The sequence below is a fragment of the Lissotriton vulgaris genome, chromosome 1_1, assembly GCF_964263255.1.
Source record: "Lissotriton vulgaris chromosome 1_1, aLisVul1.2, whole genome shotgun sequence".
NCBI classification, from domain to species: domain Eukaryota; kingdom Metazoa; phylum Chordata; class Amphibia; order Caudata; family Salamandridae; genus Lissotriton; species Lissotriton vulgaris.
In genome coordinates this window covers 1,707,038,699-1,707,058,097 of record NC_141685.1, presented here as the reverse complement: position 1 = coordinate 1,707,058,097, position 19,399 = coordinate 1,707,038,699, and the positions used below count along the sequence as shown (strand labels likewise).

Below are 19,399 nucleotides of genomic sequence, written 5' to 3'. Positions count from 1 at the left end.
TACAATTACCTCCTACTCTGTGTTCATAAATGTTCTGAATACTGTAACCAAACGAATCTCGTTGCTAATGAATAAAACTGCCTTTGCAAAAAAAAAAAATTGCATGGGCAGTGATTCAATCTTATCAGAGGTTGAAACTACAACAATATTTGTCAGAACACTTCTCACATCGTAAAACATTCCCTACGAAGGATCTGACTCCGAATTGGAAGTGTATATGCCCAACGAAAGAATGCTGATTGTGTGGACAGGGAGAAGACACTATTACACCTCCTATGAATCTGCCCCTCACTTCTAGAAACTCAAAAAGTTGTTCTTCTCAAGATTTTCAGGAAAAAACAATTAAGGACATGGAAAGCAGCTGTCATTCAATGCCTTGGAGGCTTGTCAATCCAACTGTCCTGCAAAGCCATCATGTGTTGGGAAATGGCAGCCAATGGCACTTGGCAGCCAAAGAACTAGACAAGAATTAACTTGACAAGACTGCCTGGACTCTCCTCATCTGCTCCTGCACTATTTTCTGAATTTTCTTTAATGAACAGCCTATCATCTTTTAAATTGCACTGATTATAAATTTAATATGTCTTATTCCACCTATTGATGAGGATCGACTAATGACGACAAAGTGTTTATATCTCTTGCATCTTTCAAACCCCCATTTTTAAATCATTGTGTATAATGTGCTTTTACAATCTTTTTAAAAAAAATTACGTAATCAAATAAAAGTATTATTGACTGACTGACTCTTGGTTGGTATTATCTAATAGATGGCCTGTTTTATTTGGGTTAATCGGCCTCTTCATCTGTTAAAAGTTGCTGTTCAATGGCGCCCATAGCTCCCGTTAAATAATTTAATAATGTCAAACATGGGCCCTCCCCCGATTTAGTTTTTTGTGCTGAACGCTAGGTGCTTTTCTATTCCCCATTATAAGCAACCTTAAACAAGTTGTACGTAAACAACCAACAGACTATCCAAGTCCTTGGGTCCTTAGTCCAATTCTCTGCTCTTTACAAAACTTAAATCCACGTAAAACTTAAGAAGAATGTTAAATTATTGGGGGTAATTTCAAATAAGAAAAGGAATGGGTTACCCACAGAGTAATTGCCACACTTAATGCTGGTTCACAGTACCTCCAGGCAGGAATCAAAATCAAAATCATGTGACCCAGCCCGGCCTCTCCTGGTCAATGACGGGCAGTGAGGCTCTTAATTAACTGAGCTCTCGATCCAGCCTCTGCTTTTTTCATCCCCTGGACTGATCAGTGTCACACACTTTCTCTCTGCTCTGACACATACAGTCCTACACTTAAGTGACTTCAATTGGGCTCCTGCTTTGGCTACTTCTCTCATTCTCTTTTCCTGCACCACTGTTCATACAAATAGTGTGATTGGGGAAGTGGAGCCTCCAACGTGACCAGTATCCTTCTAATTCATCATGATTGAGCTTGGGGACAGATGGTCAGGTTGCAGGCCCTGTAGGCTGCCATTGTGTGTGTGTTTCTTTGTTAGCCTGAGGCCCTTCCATTGATTTGACTGGCTGTCACTCTAAGGGTCTTGATATGAGTAATGCAGTTTACTAACTTAATTAGTTGTATTTTTTTGTAATATAACACTTTCATTTTTCAACATTTTATAAGCATATCAACAGCAATCCATTCCTAATTACTAATTCAAAGAATGTGTACCGTCCGTTACATATTCAATCCACAATTATTTAATAAGTCTATCCATTCCCTCCATGTCGTTTAATGTCTTTGTGGACACCCTGCTACATTGTATATTTTTATTTTTATTTATTTTCAAAGTTTTATATAGCGCGGACAAGATATTTGCAGATATCAGACCGCTTTACAGTAAATACGGGGTAAGGGAAAACAAACGGGAAATTAAGCAAACTTGTGGGTACAATATAGTAATGGGTAGAAGGTGGGAAGCAAACTAGGATAGTAACCAGATAAACAACTTGTGAACGAATTGACAATAAGAAAGGCCGGCAAAAGCAAACTTTTAGGTACAAGATAGTAGTGAGTAGTAGGTGTGTAACAAACTAGAGTAATAATCCGATAAACAACTTAGTACAATAGACAATCAGAATAAGCAATAATACAAAGTCTGTGCACAGTCTTCGGTACAACCAAAAAAGGGTTCAAGTGCGACTAGCATAAGGATGGCTTTTGCTTCTTTCTTAAAGAGTGCAGTTGAGGAGATAAGCCTGGTTTCGGGAGGGAGGGCATTCCAGATCCTGGGTGCCATTCCTGAGAAGGAGCGCTTGTAAGTTTTTTCCTTCCGGAATCTTTGAGGTTTCAGGAGGAGATTCTTTGTGCTTCTGTTGTTTCTCGAGCCTCCTGATAAAGTCAGCTTTTGAGTGAGGTAGCTGGGAGACTTGTGGTGTACAGCCATGTGTGTCATACAGGCAATTTTCAACTGTATTCTTGCTTCAAAAGGGAGCCAGTTCAGGGATTTTAAGTCAGGGGAAATATGCAAGTCTTTTCTAGAACCAGTGATAAGTCTCGCTACAGCGTTCAAGGAGGCTCTTAGGGGTGCTGTTGTTGATAGGGGGAGTCCGCTGAGAGCCACGATTCCGTAGTCTATGCGTGGAATGACTAGGGCTTGAACTGCAGTTTGGAAGTCCTTAGCTGGGAGGAAGGGTTTAAGTTTCCTCAGAGTGTTGATTTGGAAGTTAGCTCCCTTAGTTGCTTTGTTGATATGCTGCTGCATGTTGAGGTTGGCGTCAAGAGTGATGCCTAATGATTTCAAAGAGTCCACGATGGTGGGTTGGACATTGAATGCATTTAGGTGCTTAAGCCAGGTTTGAGTGGTGGAGATTTTCGCCGGAGGTGAGATTAGAAGGAACTCAGTTTTCAGACCATTTAGTTTGAGATGATTATCGGCCAACCATGATTGGGTGTTTTTGAGCGTGGAGTTCAGAAGTTTGATGTCTTCCGGGGATTGTAGTTTGAGGTAGAGTTGAGTGTCATCGGCGTACATATGAAAGTGTACATTAGATGCTTGGAGCAAGGTGGTGAGTGGTTCCATGACTAGGTTGAACAATGTGGGGGATAGTGACGATCCTTGAGGGACGCCTAAAGAAACAGGCACAGCTGGGGATAGCACGTTGTTGATCTTGAACTTCTGAGAACGGTGATGTAGGAAGGAAGTGAACCATTTGAGGACAGTTCCCGATAGACCCATTCTGGTGTTTAGCAGCTCAAGTAGGTTCTCATGTTTGACAGTGTCAAGTGCTGAGGAGAGATCAAGTAGGAAGAGGAGGCAGGAGTCATTGCGGTCTAGGATTTGGAGGGCGTCGTCAATTATGTGTGTCATGGCTGTTTCCGTACTGTGTCTTGCTCGGAAACCTGATTGATGTGGATTGAGGAGGTCAAACTGATCGATGTGTTTAGTCAGTTGAAGTTGAACGCATTTTTCCAGCAGTTTGGCCAGGGTGGGGATATTGGTGATAGGGCGGTAATTGTTAAGGTCAGCAGGGTCAGCTGTAGGTTTCTTGAGTATAGGTGTGACTTGCCCCACCTTGAGAGAGTTCGGGAAGAGACCTTGTTGGAGGGAACAGTTAATGATTTTAGTCCAGAGTGGGAGGAGCAGGGGGGTGAAGTCTTTTACAGCATTCGCAGGTAAGGGGTCAGTGAGGTGATTAGAGGGTTCCAAGGTGCCCAGCAGTTTGTTAATTGTTTCTTCTGAGTAGGTGTCGAAGGATGACCATGTCGCATTGTTTTTAGGTTGAGTGGAAGTTATGCCAATGGGGTTGGAGTAACTGCAAACATCATTGAGGAGATCGCTTCTTATAGTATCGGTCTTTGTCTTAAAGAAAGCAGAGAACTCTTCACAGGTTGGTATATCGCTTGATGTGATGTTTGAGTGTAGAGGTTGTTCCTTGGTTTGAGTTTTGACTAGATCAAACAATTTTCTTGGTCTATTTTTTGCCTGATCGAGCTGGAGGCTGAAGAAAGCTGATTTTGATCGCTTTATTTTCCTAAAATAGGCATTTCTCCTCTTCTTAAGAATTTTAAGGTGCAGTGCTGATGGGTCAGATCTCCAGGTGCGCTCAGCCATTCGCATGGCACGCCTGTCTTCATGGAGTCTGCCATCATACCATGGGTTTGAGTTCTTGGTGGAAACTCTCTTCAGTTGCAGGGGGGCGACTTCGTTGATAATTGAAGTCATAGAGTTGAGGTAGAGGTCGGTCAGAGATTGGACGTCTGATGCGCCGGTGGGGGGAAGGAGGAGACTGCAGCTGTGTGAAGGCAAGGAGTTTGGGTTAAGTTTCTTGAGGTTCTTGAGGAACATCTCGATGTGTCAATAACCGAGGAAGACTGGGTTTCCATTTTGCAAAAATCTTTGGAACACCCTCAGACTCCGCAGTAGATAATCCAACACGCGAGGTCCAGCCAACGAGAAACAACACCTATCCGATTAAGATATACTTCCATCTTAACAAAATCACAAAAGCAATCAGGGCTTCTAAAACTGGCAAGGCCCCTGGCCCCGACGGTGTTCCAATGGACTTGTTCCTCCATGATGTAGACTTTTGGTCGCAGATAATCACCCGGGTCATGTCAGCAGTAACTTCGGTCGGCCTTTTCCACTCATGGTCAACTTCAATCCTCTTACCCATTTTCAAAAAAGGCGACCGCAACGATCCCGCTTGCTACAGACCAATCTCCCTTCTGGACTCCATGGGTAAGATTGCAGGTCGAGTACTCCTGGACCGATTACAATCTTGGGCCCGGGAGAATAACATCATAACCGACCTGCAATATGGTTTCCAGAAGGGGCTCGGGACCGTGGAGCAGGCCCTCAATCTTGTTCTCCTGGCTGGTAAATACGTTCACGCCAAAGGAGGTAACATCTTCCTCGTCTATGTCGACCTAAGCGCGGCATTTGACTGCGTCCAGCATGCGAAACTCTGGCAAACACTAAGTGACCTCGGTGTGGATCCCCCGATAATAACCTTCCTACGAGAACTCTACTCCAATGCTGTAGGCCGAGTAAGATTCGGTACCAGCGGCGAACTGTCCTGTCCATTCCAAATAACGAAGGGAGTAAGACAGGGATGTGTACTGGCTCCCTTCCTGTTCAACCTTTATACAAACGGGCTTGAACAGGCTATGCTGGAAGGGAGTCAGGACCTACCCCAGATAAATCATCGCCCGATACCCACACTGCTGTATGCTGACGATTCAGTCATTTTAGCACGGACTTTAAACCAACTCCAGATACAAATCAACAAATATGCAGCATTCATGGACTCACTTGGCCTCAAAATAAACATCAAGAAAACTTTCACAATGCATATCGGTCCCAGGATCAAAAACCCCAAACCAATAATGGTTGATAACAACAAACTGGAAAAAACCCCAGTCTACCCATACCTGGGAATCCTAGTGGACGATGCAATGAATTGGCGAAAGGCAATTGAAGCCAGGAATCTCCACTTTCGCCGTGCAACATCGGCACTAAACTCTTTCTCGAGGAAATTTGGGAAACCAGCGCCACCTGAACTCCTGACTATATACTATGCAAAATGCCATAGTGTGGCCACCTATGGAGCTGGAATCTGGGGTCACGGACGTATCGACCAGCTACAGGTCACTGAAAATGCTTTTATAAAATACATTTTAGCCCTCCCTCAAAGTTCCCCGATACTAGCTTCACACCGGGAGCTCGGCATGGAATACATCATTGACACCATCCGATGCCAGCCTATCCTACTGTGGCATCGAATATGGTGCAACCCAGAATGTCACCTAACTCGCTCCCTTATCACTGACTGTTTAGCCCTGACAAAATGGCGAAAAATCCCGTGGCTAACCTATATATGTAAATTCTTTAAAGACCTGGATCGCGAGTCCTATTTTGAAGAACCTCCTTCAGTGGAAGACATTTCCAGGAAACAGTTAAAGTTAATGTGTATGGGGCATTTGAGGGATCTACGGAACCAGGCAGAGATCACAAAACCACTAAACGAAAAAATTTGTGCCCAACAGTCTGGAAAAAGCATACAGCCCTTTCTGACGTACTTTTTATCTAATCATGAAAAGTTTTTATTAACAAGACTACGCTTTAACATCTTTTTCCGTTTAGTTTCATTTCCGGAAATGCATAACTGGTCGCGCAACTTGATGAACTGTCCCTGTGACGGAACCTCCCCACAATCTACGATCCACGTTGTCCTATTTTGCAAATACTACAAGCTACCAAGGAAAACGCGGATTATCCCGATTCTCCGAACCAGTGGATACAGACAATGCTATCCTGCCTTTCTTTACCTGCAATCTCTAAAATCGTTACATGAAGCTAAACTCATAGTGTCTTTTCTTAAAGCAGTCTTAACAATACGTCGTAATGTTTCTAGCTAAACCAGAACTGTATAGAACTGTAAAACCTATACCTACCTAAATATCTTTTTTATTGACTTATTTTATCTCGCTCATGTGTTCATAATCTTTAGTATGTACTTTTTATGATTATTCAAGCTGATAATCGAATAAAAGTTGATGAAACTGAAACTGATCTTGGATTTGAGAGGTTGAGCCGGGTTAAGTTTGACTTTTTCGTTGATGTAGAATGTGATAATGTGGTGGTCTGACCAATCGCAGGGTTGGATTGACCCCAGTTGGGTAGAGTCCTCTTTGGCGATGATGAGGTCAAGGATAGAGCCTTTGTCATGTGTCGGCATGTTGCAGATTTGGGTGAGGTCAAGCGCATTAAGGAAAGTTTTAAGACTATTCACCACTGCATCTTTCTCGTCGTTCCAGTGGAGATTGAAGTCACTCAGGTAGATTTGCGTGTTCTGCCGTCCGGAATTGGCTGAGATCGTGTCCATGAGGTGTTGGGTGAAGGTGAGGTTGTCCCCGGGTGGGTGGTAAATGACGTGTAGAGAGCATACAGGTTTGCCCTCACTGTTGACGTCGAGGCAGATGAGTTCACAAGAGGTGAGGGAAGGGGAGGTGCCTTGACCAACAGAAAGGTTCTTCCTAAAAATGCATGCGATTCCCCCGCCTGTCTTGCCGGACCTGTCAAGTCTAATGATGTGGTAGTTGGGGGGGGACAAGAATGTCCATTATGGGTGTGGAAGATTCAGATAGCCAGGTTTCCGTTAGAATGGCTAGGTCAAGGTCCATTGTTATGATGAGATCTGCGATGTCGGAGGAGTGTCTAGGGGCTGATCTGCAGTTGAGTAGGATACATTTGAGTCTGGGGTGAAAAGGGTGGTAGAGGGTTCTAGAGAGAGGGGGACTTTTCTAAGGTTATCTGGGACGGAGCTTCTGTTGTTTTGAGTGGGGGGTCCAAGGGGATTTGAGAGAATCCTGGGTATGGAGAGGTGTGTGGTGGAGGTGTGGTTAAAGGGAACTGGGCCATATGAGCGGAGGAGGGTGTGGATGTCGAGGACCGAAAGAGGATTGCGGGCGCGGCGAGGGCGGTTGGTGTGGTTGCGCGCCGGGATAACGGGCCAATGTGGGGAGTGTTGAGTGAGGGGGGCAGTGTGGACGCTGTGGGCCTTGTTGGACGAAGAAGTGGTGTTTGTAGGGGGGTGTATGAGGAAGAGTTCTTTGATGGTGCGAAGTTCTTCTTTGACTTGGAGGAGGGTGGACATAATCATGTCCAGTGTAGGATTGGAGGTGGTATTGGGGATGAGAGCCGATGTTGGATGATTGTATCTGAAACTGGAGTGTGGGGGGAGGGGTGTACTAGGGTTAGTGCAGGGCTTTGCTGTAATGGTAAGTGGGATGGTATTCGGCCGGTGAGCGAGTAACTGGGTGATGGGAGTGAGAGGAGTAAGGGGGGGATTGGGATATAAGTGAGGGCGTTGGTGGGAGGCGGCGAGGGTGAGTTGGGGGATGAGTGTAGGCTAGGGAAGGTTGGGGTGCAGGTAAGGTGGTGAGGGCTAAGAATGGGGGGAGAGAGAGGGGGAGGAGTTATGGTAAGGTGGGTGGTGTGTTCTGAGAGACTAGTTGGGAGAATGGTGTAGTAGGTGCAAAGAGTGGGGGGAGGGATAGGGTGGGAGAAGGTCATGTTGCGAGGAGGGGGAGATGAGTTAAGTTTCCTGTATTTTGCACATTTCCTTTGCCTTTTTCCCATCATATTGGTAAGGTGTGTCAGTTCTACATTAGTGCATGATATCCCTATTTGCCACAATCAATTCTTGGCCAAAAAAAGCTACTAATATCTATTAAATTCAAATCTCAGAAGTTGAGCAGTGCAAAATGACCGGTCAGTGTGATTCTTCTGACCTAGTGTAGTCAATGCTTTTCCAGTATTTTGCCTGACTGTTCAATACCATACATACTGTATGCAGCAGAGTACATCGGTTTGTCCTCCATCTCAGGCAATTTGGAGGGTAATTGGTGTGCAAATGAGTGGTTGAAGTGTGTAATATATTCAGTGCATTTAATGTAATTATGTCAATCTGAATATGGTCGATATGACTGCCCGCCTCAGTTCTGTTGCCCAGTGAAGGCTTCCAATGTATCTACGATTTAGAAAGGGGTGGTGATGAACAGAGTGTCTGAGTTAAACAGACCACTCTTACCCAGTCCAAAGATCAGGGCTTGATCCATCACCGTTATTTATCTCACTGCCCCATCCCAGCTCAGAACCTGGCTATATGCAAATCAGTCTGTCCCTGGCCCAGTGCATCATGGGAACAGGGCAGACTAAACTACCAAGCCAATTCTTCACCAGAAAGGAGACAAGCTACCGGGGACCGGTTTCTGGCATTTCAGCCTTCTTCGGCCCGGCTTGCTTGAATCCTGATGTTGTAAATATTTTTGTCCACCCTAAGCGTGGAAGGGTATACTCAGATGTGAGTCCCTTGCTCATTGCACCATCAGGATTCAAGCAAGCCGGGCCGAAGAGGCTGAAATGCCAGAAACCGGTCCCCGGTAGCTTGTTTCCTTCCCAGTGTAAGAATTGGCTTTTGTAGTTTGGTTTGCCCTGTTCCCATCATGCACTGGGACAGGAACAGACTAATTTGCATACAGTCAGGTTCTGAAACTGGGATGGTGCAGTGAGCTAAAAAACGGTGTTGGATCTAGCCCTGATCTCTTGACTGGGTGAGAGTATTCTGTTTAATTCAGAGACTCTGTCCCTCACCACCCCTTGTTGTAAATATTTTTGTCCACCCTAAGCGTGGAAGGGTATACTCAGATGTGAGTCCCTTGCTCATTGCACCATCAGGATTCAAGCAAGCCGGGCCGAAGAGGCTGAAATGCCAGAAACCGGTCCCCGGTAGCTTGTTTCCTTCCCAGTGTAAGAATTGGCTTTTGTAGTTTGGTTTGCCCTGTTCCCATCATGCACTGGGACAGGAACAGACTAATTTGCATACAGTCAGGTTCTGAAACTGGGATGGTGCAGTGAGCTAAAAAACGGTGTTGGATCTAGCCCTGATCTCTTGACTGGGTGAGAGTATTCTGTTTAATTCAGAGACTCTGTCCCTCACCACCCCTTGTTGTAAATATTTTTGTCCACCCTAAGCGTGGAAGGGTATACTCAGATGTGAGTCCCTTGCTCATTGCACCATCAGGATTCAAGCAAGCCGGGCCGAAGAGGCTGAAATGCCAGAAACCGGTCCCCGGTAGCTTGTTTCCTTCCCAGTGTAAGAATTGGCTTTTGTAGTTTGGTTTGCCCTGTTCCCATCATGCACTGGGACAGGAACAGACTAATTTGCATACAGTCAGGTTCTGAAACTGGGATGGTGCAGTGAGCTAAAAAACGGTGTTGGATCTAGCCCTGATCTCTTGACTGGGTGAGAGTATTCTGTTTAATTCAGAGACTCTGTCCCTCACCACCCCTTGTTGTAAATATTTTTGTCCACCCTAAGCGTGGAAGGGTATACTCAGATGTGAGTCCCTTGCTCATTGCACCATCAGGATTCAAGCAAGCCGGGCCGAAGAGGCTGAAATGCCAGAAACCGGTCCCCGGTAGCTTGTTTCCTTCCCAGTGTAAGAATTGGCTTTTGTAGTTTGGTTTGCCCTGTTCCCATCATGCACTGGGACAGGAACAGACTAATTTGCATACAGTCAGGTTCTGAAACTGGGATGGTGCAGTGAGCTAAAAAACGGTGTTGGATCTAGCCCTGATCTCTTGACTGGGTGAGAGTATTCTGTTTAATTCAGAGACTCTGTCCCTCACCACCCCTTGTTGTAAATATTTTTGTCCACCCTAAGCGTGGAAGGGTATACTCAGATGTGAGTCCCTTGCTCATTGCACCATCAGGATTCAAGCAAGCCGGGCCGAAGAGGCTGAAATGCCAGAAACCGGTCCCCGGTAGCTTGTTTCCTTCCCAGTGTAAGAATTGGCTTTTGTAGTTTGGTTTGCCCTGTTCCCATCATGCACTGGGACAGGAACAGACTAATTTGCATACAGTCAGGTTCTGAAACTGGGATGGTGCAGTGAGCTAAAAAACGGTGTTGGATCTAGCCCTGATCTCTTGACTGGGTGAGAGTATTCTGTTTAATTCAGAGACTCTGTCCCTCACCACCCCTTGTTGTAAATATTTTTGTCCACCCTAAGCGTGGAAGGGTATACTCAGATGTGAGTCCCTTGCTCATTGCACCATCAGGATTCAAGCAAGCCGGGCCGAAGAGGCTGAAATGCCAGAAACCGGTCCCCGGTAGCTTGTTTCCTTCCCAGTGTAAGAATTGGCTTTTGTAGTTTGGTTTGCCCTGTTCCCTTCATGCACTGGGACAGGAACAGACTAATTTGCATACAGTCAGGTTCTGAAACTGGGATGGTGCAGTGAGCTAAAAAACGGTGTTGGATCTAGCCCTGATCTCTTGACTGGGTGAGAGTATTCTGTTTAATTCAGAGACTCTGTCCCTCACCACCCCTTGTTGTAAATATTTTTGTCCACCCTAAGCGTGGAAGGGTATACTCAGATGTGAGTCCCTTGCTCATTGCACCATCAGGATTCAAGCAAGCCGGGCCGAAGAGGCTGAAATGCCAGAAACCGGTCCCCGGTAGCTTGTTTCCTTCCCAGTGTAAGAATTGGCTTTTGTAGTTTGGTTTGCCCTGTTCCCATCATGCACTGGGACAGGAACAGACTAATTTGCATACAGTCAGGTTCTGAAACTGGGATGGTGCAGTGAGCTAAAAAACGGTGTTGGATCTAGCCCTGATCTCTTGACTGGGTGAGAGTATTCTGTTTAATTCAGAGACTCTGTCCCTCACCACCCCTTGTTGTAAATATTTTTGTCCACCCTAAGCGTGGAAGGGTATACTCAGATGTGAGTCCCTTGCTCATTGCACCATCAGGATTCAAGCAAGCCGGGCCGAAGAGGCTGAAATGCCAGAAACCGGTCCCCGGTAGCTTGTTTCCTTCCCAGTGTAAGAATTGGCTTTTGTAGTTTGGTTTGCCCTGTTCCCATCATGCACTGGGACAGGAACAGACTAATTTGCATACAGTCAGGTTCTGAAACTGGGATGGTGCAGTGAGCTAAAAAACGGTGTTGGATCTAGCCCTGATCTCTTGACTGGGTGAGAGTATTCTGTTTAATTCAGAGACTCTGTCCCTCACCACCCCTTGTTGTAAATATTTTTGTCCACCCTAAGCGTGGAAGGGTATACTCAGATGTGAGTCCCTTGCTCATTGCACCATCAGGATTCAAGCAAGCCGGGCCGAAGAGGCTGAAATGCCAGAAACCGGTCCCCGGTAGCTTGTTTCCTTCCCAGTGTAAGAATTGGCTTTTGTAGTTTGGTTTGCCCTGTTCCCATCATGCACTGGGACAGGAACAGACTAATTTGCATACAGTCAGGTTCTGAAACTGGGATGGTGCAGTGAGCTAAAAAACGGTGTTGGATCTAGCCCTGATCTCTTGACTGGGTGAGAGTATTCTGTTTAATTCAGAGACTCTGTCCCTCACCACCCCTTGTTGTAAATATTTCCAATGTATCTACATCTGCCTCCAATGCTTCTAAGTTTTAGGTGCATGTATCACTGTTTCATATATTCTTAATATCATTTTACCAAGCAGTCTTCCTAGTGTAAATTTGGATCCCTGTGTTTTCATTAATGAGCAAAGATTGTCTGGATGACCTACGGATTGAGCGTCAGTTCTGAGAGCAACTTCTAGGGGTCTTGCGTGCTACCAGTAGCTCCTGACCTTCTAGTTGGGAAACCCGGTCTTAAAACATATCACTTTTTGTAAAATGGTTCTTTATGAAATCCAGTGTTCCTTATAGCAGACTCATGATGGATTTATATTTTACCTGTGAAGTTGAACACGTTTGAAAAGAATGCCCATTAGAAACACGTTTGCAAATAATACTCATTGGCTTTGTGAGTAGGTTCTGCAAGTTGACAATCTATTGCCAAGCTAAACAGTTTAATTGTGCAGAACATATGGCTGCATTCACAATCCTACTCCTTGCCCTCTTGGTGGTTTTGGGCTTAGTACAGAATATACTTGTTCTCTTATATCCTATTTTGAAGTGAGAAAAAGTATGTCTGCTTGACAATACGTGTGGTATTGACACACTGTAGCTCTACTAGAATCTGCATCATGCTAAGAAGCCACCATTAACCTCATAAGTATTATAATGCTTTACTGTACAAGCCACATGCCTTCACCATCTTTTATTTGGGCTTAATCAAGAAGAGGAGACACTGACATAGTTATAATATTTCTACATTATGCAAATCCTTCCCATAAGTCACCTCCGTATTCCCTTTCTCATTAATGTCAAAGACTTACCCTTTCATGACAGGACTTTATTTGATTGAGGTGCTGGAGGAGTCTTGGAAAATTGCAAAATGGTGGGTCTAGCTAGTCCTTAAATTCGATAACATCCAGTTAGCAACCAGATCTTCTCAGATTGTTAACACCGAGGTGGACGTAGAAGTGTTCCTCTTCCTGTTCTCTCTGCTCAATAAAGTTCATACTTCATCCTCGGCGCAAGTTTAGCACTGTATCAGCCATTTGTTCAGGCATCACTAAAACATGGTTCGGAATCTCTTTGTGGATCTCATCTCCATGTAATCTATAATTTAGGGATCATTTCTAAGCAGAGGGGAAGCCTTCTCTAGTTTAACGAAGAATAGTCTTCCAAGGCAAATTCTAAAATCAATTCCTGTATTCCCCAACTCCCTGTTTCCCTTCCAAAATTGTAATAGTAATCTCCAGAAAATCTACAGGCAGTACATAAGAGATACCAAATTGGTTCCATGTCAAGCCTTGGGTTTTCTGAATCCTCTGGGGAAAATGTTCATAGTAACAGCTAATATGGAGAAACATCTTTTCTACCTGTGGTGAAAGGCATTTACTGCACGTTGTGAAGGAGTGAAAGCATAAATTAGGAATACTTGAATTACCATAATCATAATGTTTCATGCTTGCATTCAGGTCCCTTAAACTCTGGCTCATTCTTTGTGTATTATTTTCAGGAAGTGATCAATAAATACACTGCAGTTGTGAAAATGATCGATTCTGGAGACAAACTGAGGCTGGACCAAGCTCATCTGGAGACTGTAATCCCTGCTCCAGGTAACCTCCTATACATACATACATACATACATGCATGCATGCATGTATATGTATATGTGTATTTGTAGAACTTGAACCCAGGCCAGAGAAACGTATAAGCATACAGTATTCTGAAGTTTGGGAATGATTAACAATCATGTGCCCGGGGATAGACCACTAGATCCTTGGGGACTTGATGGATGGGGGGGAATAGTTGTCCGTGTTAGAAGTGGTCCTTCAAGAGACAGATCTTGAAATTATCTGACCTGTATGATGTATGTTGGACGCTTTATTCAAGATACTGGCTTTGTAGATCGAGTAGGGCTTCTTTACCAAATTTGTGACCAAGCTGGTGTTTCTGCTTAAAACTGTCATTCTGCTAAGATGGTTACAACTTCAGAGGTCTCAAGTTTCTCAGTGTCATGCTCAAGTATCCCATCTGATCCAGATGTTTTCGTTGCTTTCTTGGATCTGTATTTATGTATATGTTTAGAAAATTAAGACAATGTCCCCAAATGGAAAGAAGATTCTTGGGCTGTTAGACTATGGACCTGGGAAACCTGAGAGCTCTGCAGATTTAAATTGACGGTTTTCTCATTTCTGTTTCTGGGTTGAATTAACTTTTCAGTCTTTAAGAAAGTGCCCCCTTTCTTTGTGCATAATGAAGATGGTCAATATGATGACAATTGCAACTTACCACGTGATACACCATGCCTTTACAAATGAATGTGAATTGCTCATCTGATTGGCTGTCAGTGTTTACTAGCAAGCTAAGATAGAAATGGATATGGCTTTCCGTGTTGCAAAGAATCTGGAGATCACATTTTCCTGTCAATATCTATGCTTTACTTCTTAATCCCTGACCTTTGTATTAATATCAGTAGATTTCATTAGATCAGTTATTTTACAGTGCAATAGGCTTGCTGCATGAAGGCATCCACCTTCATTAAGTTATGAAACGATGTGCACAACAAATTAAAAGGCATCAAATGCTTCTCAGATGATTTCAAGGTTTGAACGACAGACGTCTATTAACAGCTGCATAACGTGCATCGTTACATACTTGTAAGGTTTCCCCCCTTTTTTTAATTCTAAATCCATTAATTTTCTTTTGCAACAAACCGGAAAAGTGAATCTTGTGTACGCCACTATAGTTTTGACAGATGAAGGAAATATGGCAAAGAGAGAAAAAGTAAATTGCCTAGAAACACACAGTGTGGAACTAAGATTCGCTGTCAGTACTCCAGTTTCTGAAGTCTGTAAGTAGATATCTCCTCTCATAGGGAAGCCTGTGTATGTTTTGAGGATTTGTAGAGCAGTCTTATCACCCAAGAGGTATCCAGGTGCTGGGTAGGTGGGTAGTCCGATCATGCTCCTAATTGAATAATCAGGGTTCTAGTTTCTATCGGAATTCGAGAAGAAAGGGCTGGTCCTGATGTGGTGTGGAAGGTCGTTCCAGGATTTGGCAGTGATATAGGAAAAAGAAGCATCCTCCTGACTTGCTCCAGTGGATGTTGGGTATGTGCCTGAGGAGAAGTGAAGCGGTGGTTGAGGTAGGTAGGTCTGACACTGTGGAGAGCTTTGTATGCATGGACGAGCAGTTTGAATTGTCATCGCTTCTGGACTGGTAGCCAGTGTAGCTTTCTGAGGTGGGTTGTGATGTGTGCTTTGCAGGGAATGTTGAGGATGAGTCTAACAGCGGCGTTCTGGGTCATCAGGGGTCTTTGTAGAAGTTGATTTGTGATGCAGGCGTATAATGTGTTGCCATAGTCCAGTCTACGGGTGAAGAGGGCCTGGTTGGCCATACGTCTAGTGTCCATGGTGAGCCAGTGGAATATTTTGCAGAGCAGGCATCAGATGAAGAAGTAGGCGAAGGTGACGGCGTTCACTTGGTTGGCCATTGTGAGTTTGTCATCCATGATGAAGCCAAGGATTTTGGCATGGGCAGTGGGGTGGACGTGGGTGACTGGCCTGATGGCCACCCACTGGGTGGAGTCCCAGGGAGAGCTCTTGTTGCTCAAGATAAGGACTTCAGTTTTATCTGTGTCGAGTTTTCAGCATTTCTGTTTCCTCCATTTAGCTACATGGAACATGCAGGTGTTGAAGTTGGTCCTGGTGGTGTGGTTGTTGTCTGTGAAGGAGAAGATGAGCTGGATGTCATCTGCGTAGGGTACAATGTTAATTCTGTGCAATTTTATGATGTGGGCAATTGGTGCCCTGTAGATGTTGAAGAGAGCAGTGATGATCCTTGAGTGACTCTACAAATGAGGTTCTTCGGTTCGGACGTGTAGGGCAGGACCTTGATCCACTGTGTTGGGTTGGCGAGGTAGGAGGCTAGCCAGCTCTGTGCAGGTCCATGTATTCCGAAGTTATGGAGTCTTGTAATAAGGGTGCTGTGGGCGACTGTATCGAAGGCTGCAGAGAGATCAAGTATTATGTGTTTGGCGGTTTCCCCTTTTGTCCATGATGGTCCAGGTGTCGTCCGTTGCTTCGATGAGAGCAGTTTCCGTACTGTTTGTTGCAGAATCCAGACTGTGAAATATCCAGTGATTGTGTTCGAGGTGGTTGGAAAGTTGTTTGTGGATTGCTTTCTTCATGACTTTGGATGGGAAGGGCAGGAGTGAGATGGGTCTGTAGTTGCTGAGCTCCTTTGGGTCTGCTGGAGGTTTTTTCCAAAAGACCTGTTGGTCCTGCACATTTCTACTCTAGAAGGAGGTGATGATGATGGAGGTCAAGTTGGAGCTGATCAGAGTTCCTCCAAGGTTAAATATATGGTGGGTGTCTGGGTGGTGGGACCCTGGAATGCACTGTTCTCATGATTTCAGTGCTGCCCTCTGGTGTGAGGAGGTTCCAGTTTGTGATCTTGTGTTCCGATATAGTGGTCATGGGCAGGCGGTTGATGAGTTCTTGAGTCTTGTGCTGAGGGTCGAAGTCGCTGTAGGTGTTGAGGATTTTGTTGTGGAAGAAATTGGAGAGGTTGTTGCAGAGGTCTTTCAAAGGGATGATGGAGTTGGTAGCAGATAGAGGGTTGGAGAATTCTTTGCCAATATTGGATAGTTCTTTGGAATTGTTGCAGCTGTTTTCCAGTGTGAGGACTAGTGCTGTTTTTCTTGCCTCATTGAGCTGGGTGTGGTATTTCATGAGTGCAGATTTGTTGGAGTTTCTTGTGGGGGTGTCACGACTGGTTCTCCATTGTTTTCTCCATCTGTTTGCAGAGTTGGTTGGAGTTTCTGAGGTCTTCAGTGTACCAGCTGGCTTCTGTATTTTGTCTGTGTTATTTACCTTGTTCCAGCTAGGTCTGAGGTTGAAGGTGGTCTTGGAGTAGGGGAGTTGGGGTACATCAATGGAGAAGTGGACAATCGAGGGGTCAGTCCAGGTGAGTGGAGTAAGGTGGCTGAGCTTGACTTTGTTGCTAGTTGTGAAGATGGGGTTGAGAATGCGTCCCGTGTTATGGGTGGGGCCCTGGATGATCTGGGCGAGTCCTGTTTTTTTCGAGATTCTCGAGTAGGTCCGTGGAGTGGGGGATCTTTTCGATCGTTGAGGTGGAAGTCTAGGTCGCCAGGTAAGATGAAATCGTTCAAGCTAATAAGGTCTGTGAGAAGATGGCTGCAGGTGGCGTGTGGTCTGGGTGTTTGGTAGGCTAGGATACCTTAGATTTAGGTGTTGTTGCCTCTCCGAAGGTGGAAGTGCATGTCTCCATTAAGATTGTGTCATCGTCGGTGGACGTAGGTGGTGCAGGTGATGGAGTCCTTATGGATGACTGCAAGTCCTCCTCCTTGTCTGATCAGTCTCTCCTGGTGGTACATCTTGTAACAGTTAGATGGCTGTTGCGATTCTGGGTGCTGATGTGGAGTTTAGCTAGTCCTCTGTCAGGAAGAGGATGTCCAGGTGTGTCTAGGTGGTGTTCCCAGATCTCAGCAGCATGTTTGTTGAGAGATCTGTTGTTGAGGAGCATGCATGTGAGATGGGGTGAGGCATGTATGGCGCCCAGGGGAATGCTTTTCAGCGCAGGTGAAATGGCGGTGAATACATTAGAAAGATCCTACCATGGAGCGAAGTGAGGCACGGAAGCAGATGATGTGGTGGCTTCTTGTGTCAGTGCTTGCAGGTTGGAGGCTGTGCAGTGGAGGCGTTTGGTTGAACCAGGGTCTGTGGCACCGTGTGCGATCAGGGCGCCGGCTGGCTTGCCTTTGCTTCATTCGGAAAGTGGCTGCCATTAAGTGGGGCGGCACTGGGGAGTGTGTGGTGCAGGAGGCGAGAGAAGGCATTTTACGGAGATGCAGGTAAGGATCAGCGGGACTGGGAAAACCAAGGGCACAAAGAAGGAAAAATCTGGCACAAAGCAAAAGAGTGGAAAGTGGAAAACAAGCACAAACGAGTTCCACGCATGAGAGTGGAAAGTAGAAAGCTGGCATAAAGAGGCACGAGAGAGAGAGAGAGAGGAGAGAGATATATATCAGTTGGATATTCATTTACAGTATATGCCAAATAGCTTTCCTCACTTTAGTTCTGTATGGCTTTCTGTTACATGCTGTGTTTCACATGTTAATTTCCATTCGTTTTGTTTTATCAGGGAAAAAGATTCGTATTTTGAACGGAGGTTACAGAGGAAGTGAAGGCATCTTGGATTGTATTGATGAGAAGAAATTCTCAGCCACAGTAACTATTGACTCTGTACGTATGTTTTAAGTTGAAATGTACATACTTCCAGGAATAAGGGGAACTTGATAAATGTACATTAATTTTGAGATATCAAACAATGTAGCAAGACTGAACTATACAGAATCTTTCCAGGCCCGATTATAGATAGCTATTTAAGTATAATAGTTTATTGAATAATTTCATTAGTAATACATTTATTTTTACAGGCATGTTCCCTAGCACAGTGTCTGTACCTTTTAAAAAATAGTTTCCTTTAGGACAGACCAGAGTACCTGGGGCGTAGCTTGAGGGCGTATAGCAGGTAACTACCATTGCTGTCTTATTGGTAACAAGAAGCTGCAGTGTTGCAATGCCTTTAGAAGGGTTCAGTTTGATATCTTGCTTCCAATAACTTGCTGAGCTCTGAAAAGATCAGTTTCCTTTAAAAGTGTCGGAATATGGCAGCTAGTTGTCTCCCTATCTACCGAGGACTCGCCATAAGTATCACAGGTCTTGATTGTCTATTAGCTGGGATTTCTGCTACCCTGTTGTGACACTCTGGCATGACGACACAAACCTAAAGATGTGGAGCATATAGAAAATAAATTCACTTGATGCTGTATGATTATATCTTTTTAGGGCCCTTTAAAAGGGCGTAAACTTGAAGGGATCCAGTACGAAGACATTTCCAAACTTGCCTGAGAACGCATATGGACAGAGAGAACGTTGTGCCGGGACTTCTGGAGCAAAGAATACTCAAGACTCTACTATGTCAGGGTTTTTATTTCAATCTGATATACTTTTTTGTTAAAGAAACAGACTAAATATTTAAATACTATCCTCATGCAAAATCTTTTGGAAAAATTGTCCAAATTAGTTCTGCATTAAAATTGTATATTTCTACTTTGTTGTTTCGTGTAGTACTTTTGTCTTCAGAGTGGGTAATCACTCAACTGGTCAAAGTTGCCTTGAAAACCTGTTAACAAGCATGCAATCAGGCTCTTAATGGGATCTTTGGAGCTTATACTGCGCAAGATTGAAAATAATGGTGTTTATGTTGAGTTGACAGTGGATTTGGCCACAGGGTACACAAAAGTTCAGAAGAATTCTATGAAAAGTAACCTGTGGCTCACATAATTTTGTGACCCAAAATTCAAATACTTGGATATTATGGGGTTGATATTGCTTTTATTGGAAGGAGAAGCAGGAGAAAAGTGTGTGGTTGTTAAGGAACAGCAAGAATGGGATTGCCTCATCAGACAGAGCTGACTATGAAATCC

The 19,399-nt window shown here is 44.6% G+C and overlaps 1 protein-coding gene across 1 annotated transcript in view; it reads left to right on the top strand.

Annotated features, from left to right (window-relative positions):
* The window catches only part of KIN (Kin17 DNA and RNA binding protein), a 149,793-nt gene extending 130,771 nt beyond the window's left edge, over positions 1-19,022 (top strand). Inside the window, exons 11-13 of the mRNA XM_086918961.1 lie at positions 13,400-13,499; positions 18,052-18,152; positions 18,759-19,022. Of these exons, the coding sequence (XP_086775087.1) occupies positions 13,400-13,499; positions 18,052-18,152; positions 18,759-18,821 (264 nt within the window). The 3' untranslated portion in view covers positions 18,822-19,022. The remainder of the gene's footprint in view (positions 1-13,399; positions 13,500-18,051; positions 18,153-18,758) is intronic.
* Positions 19,023-19,399: the final 377 nt, after the last annotated feature.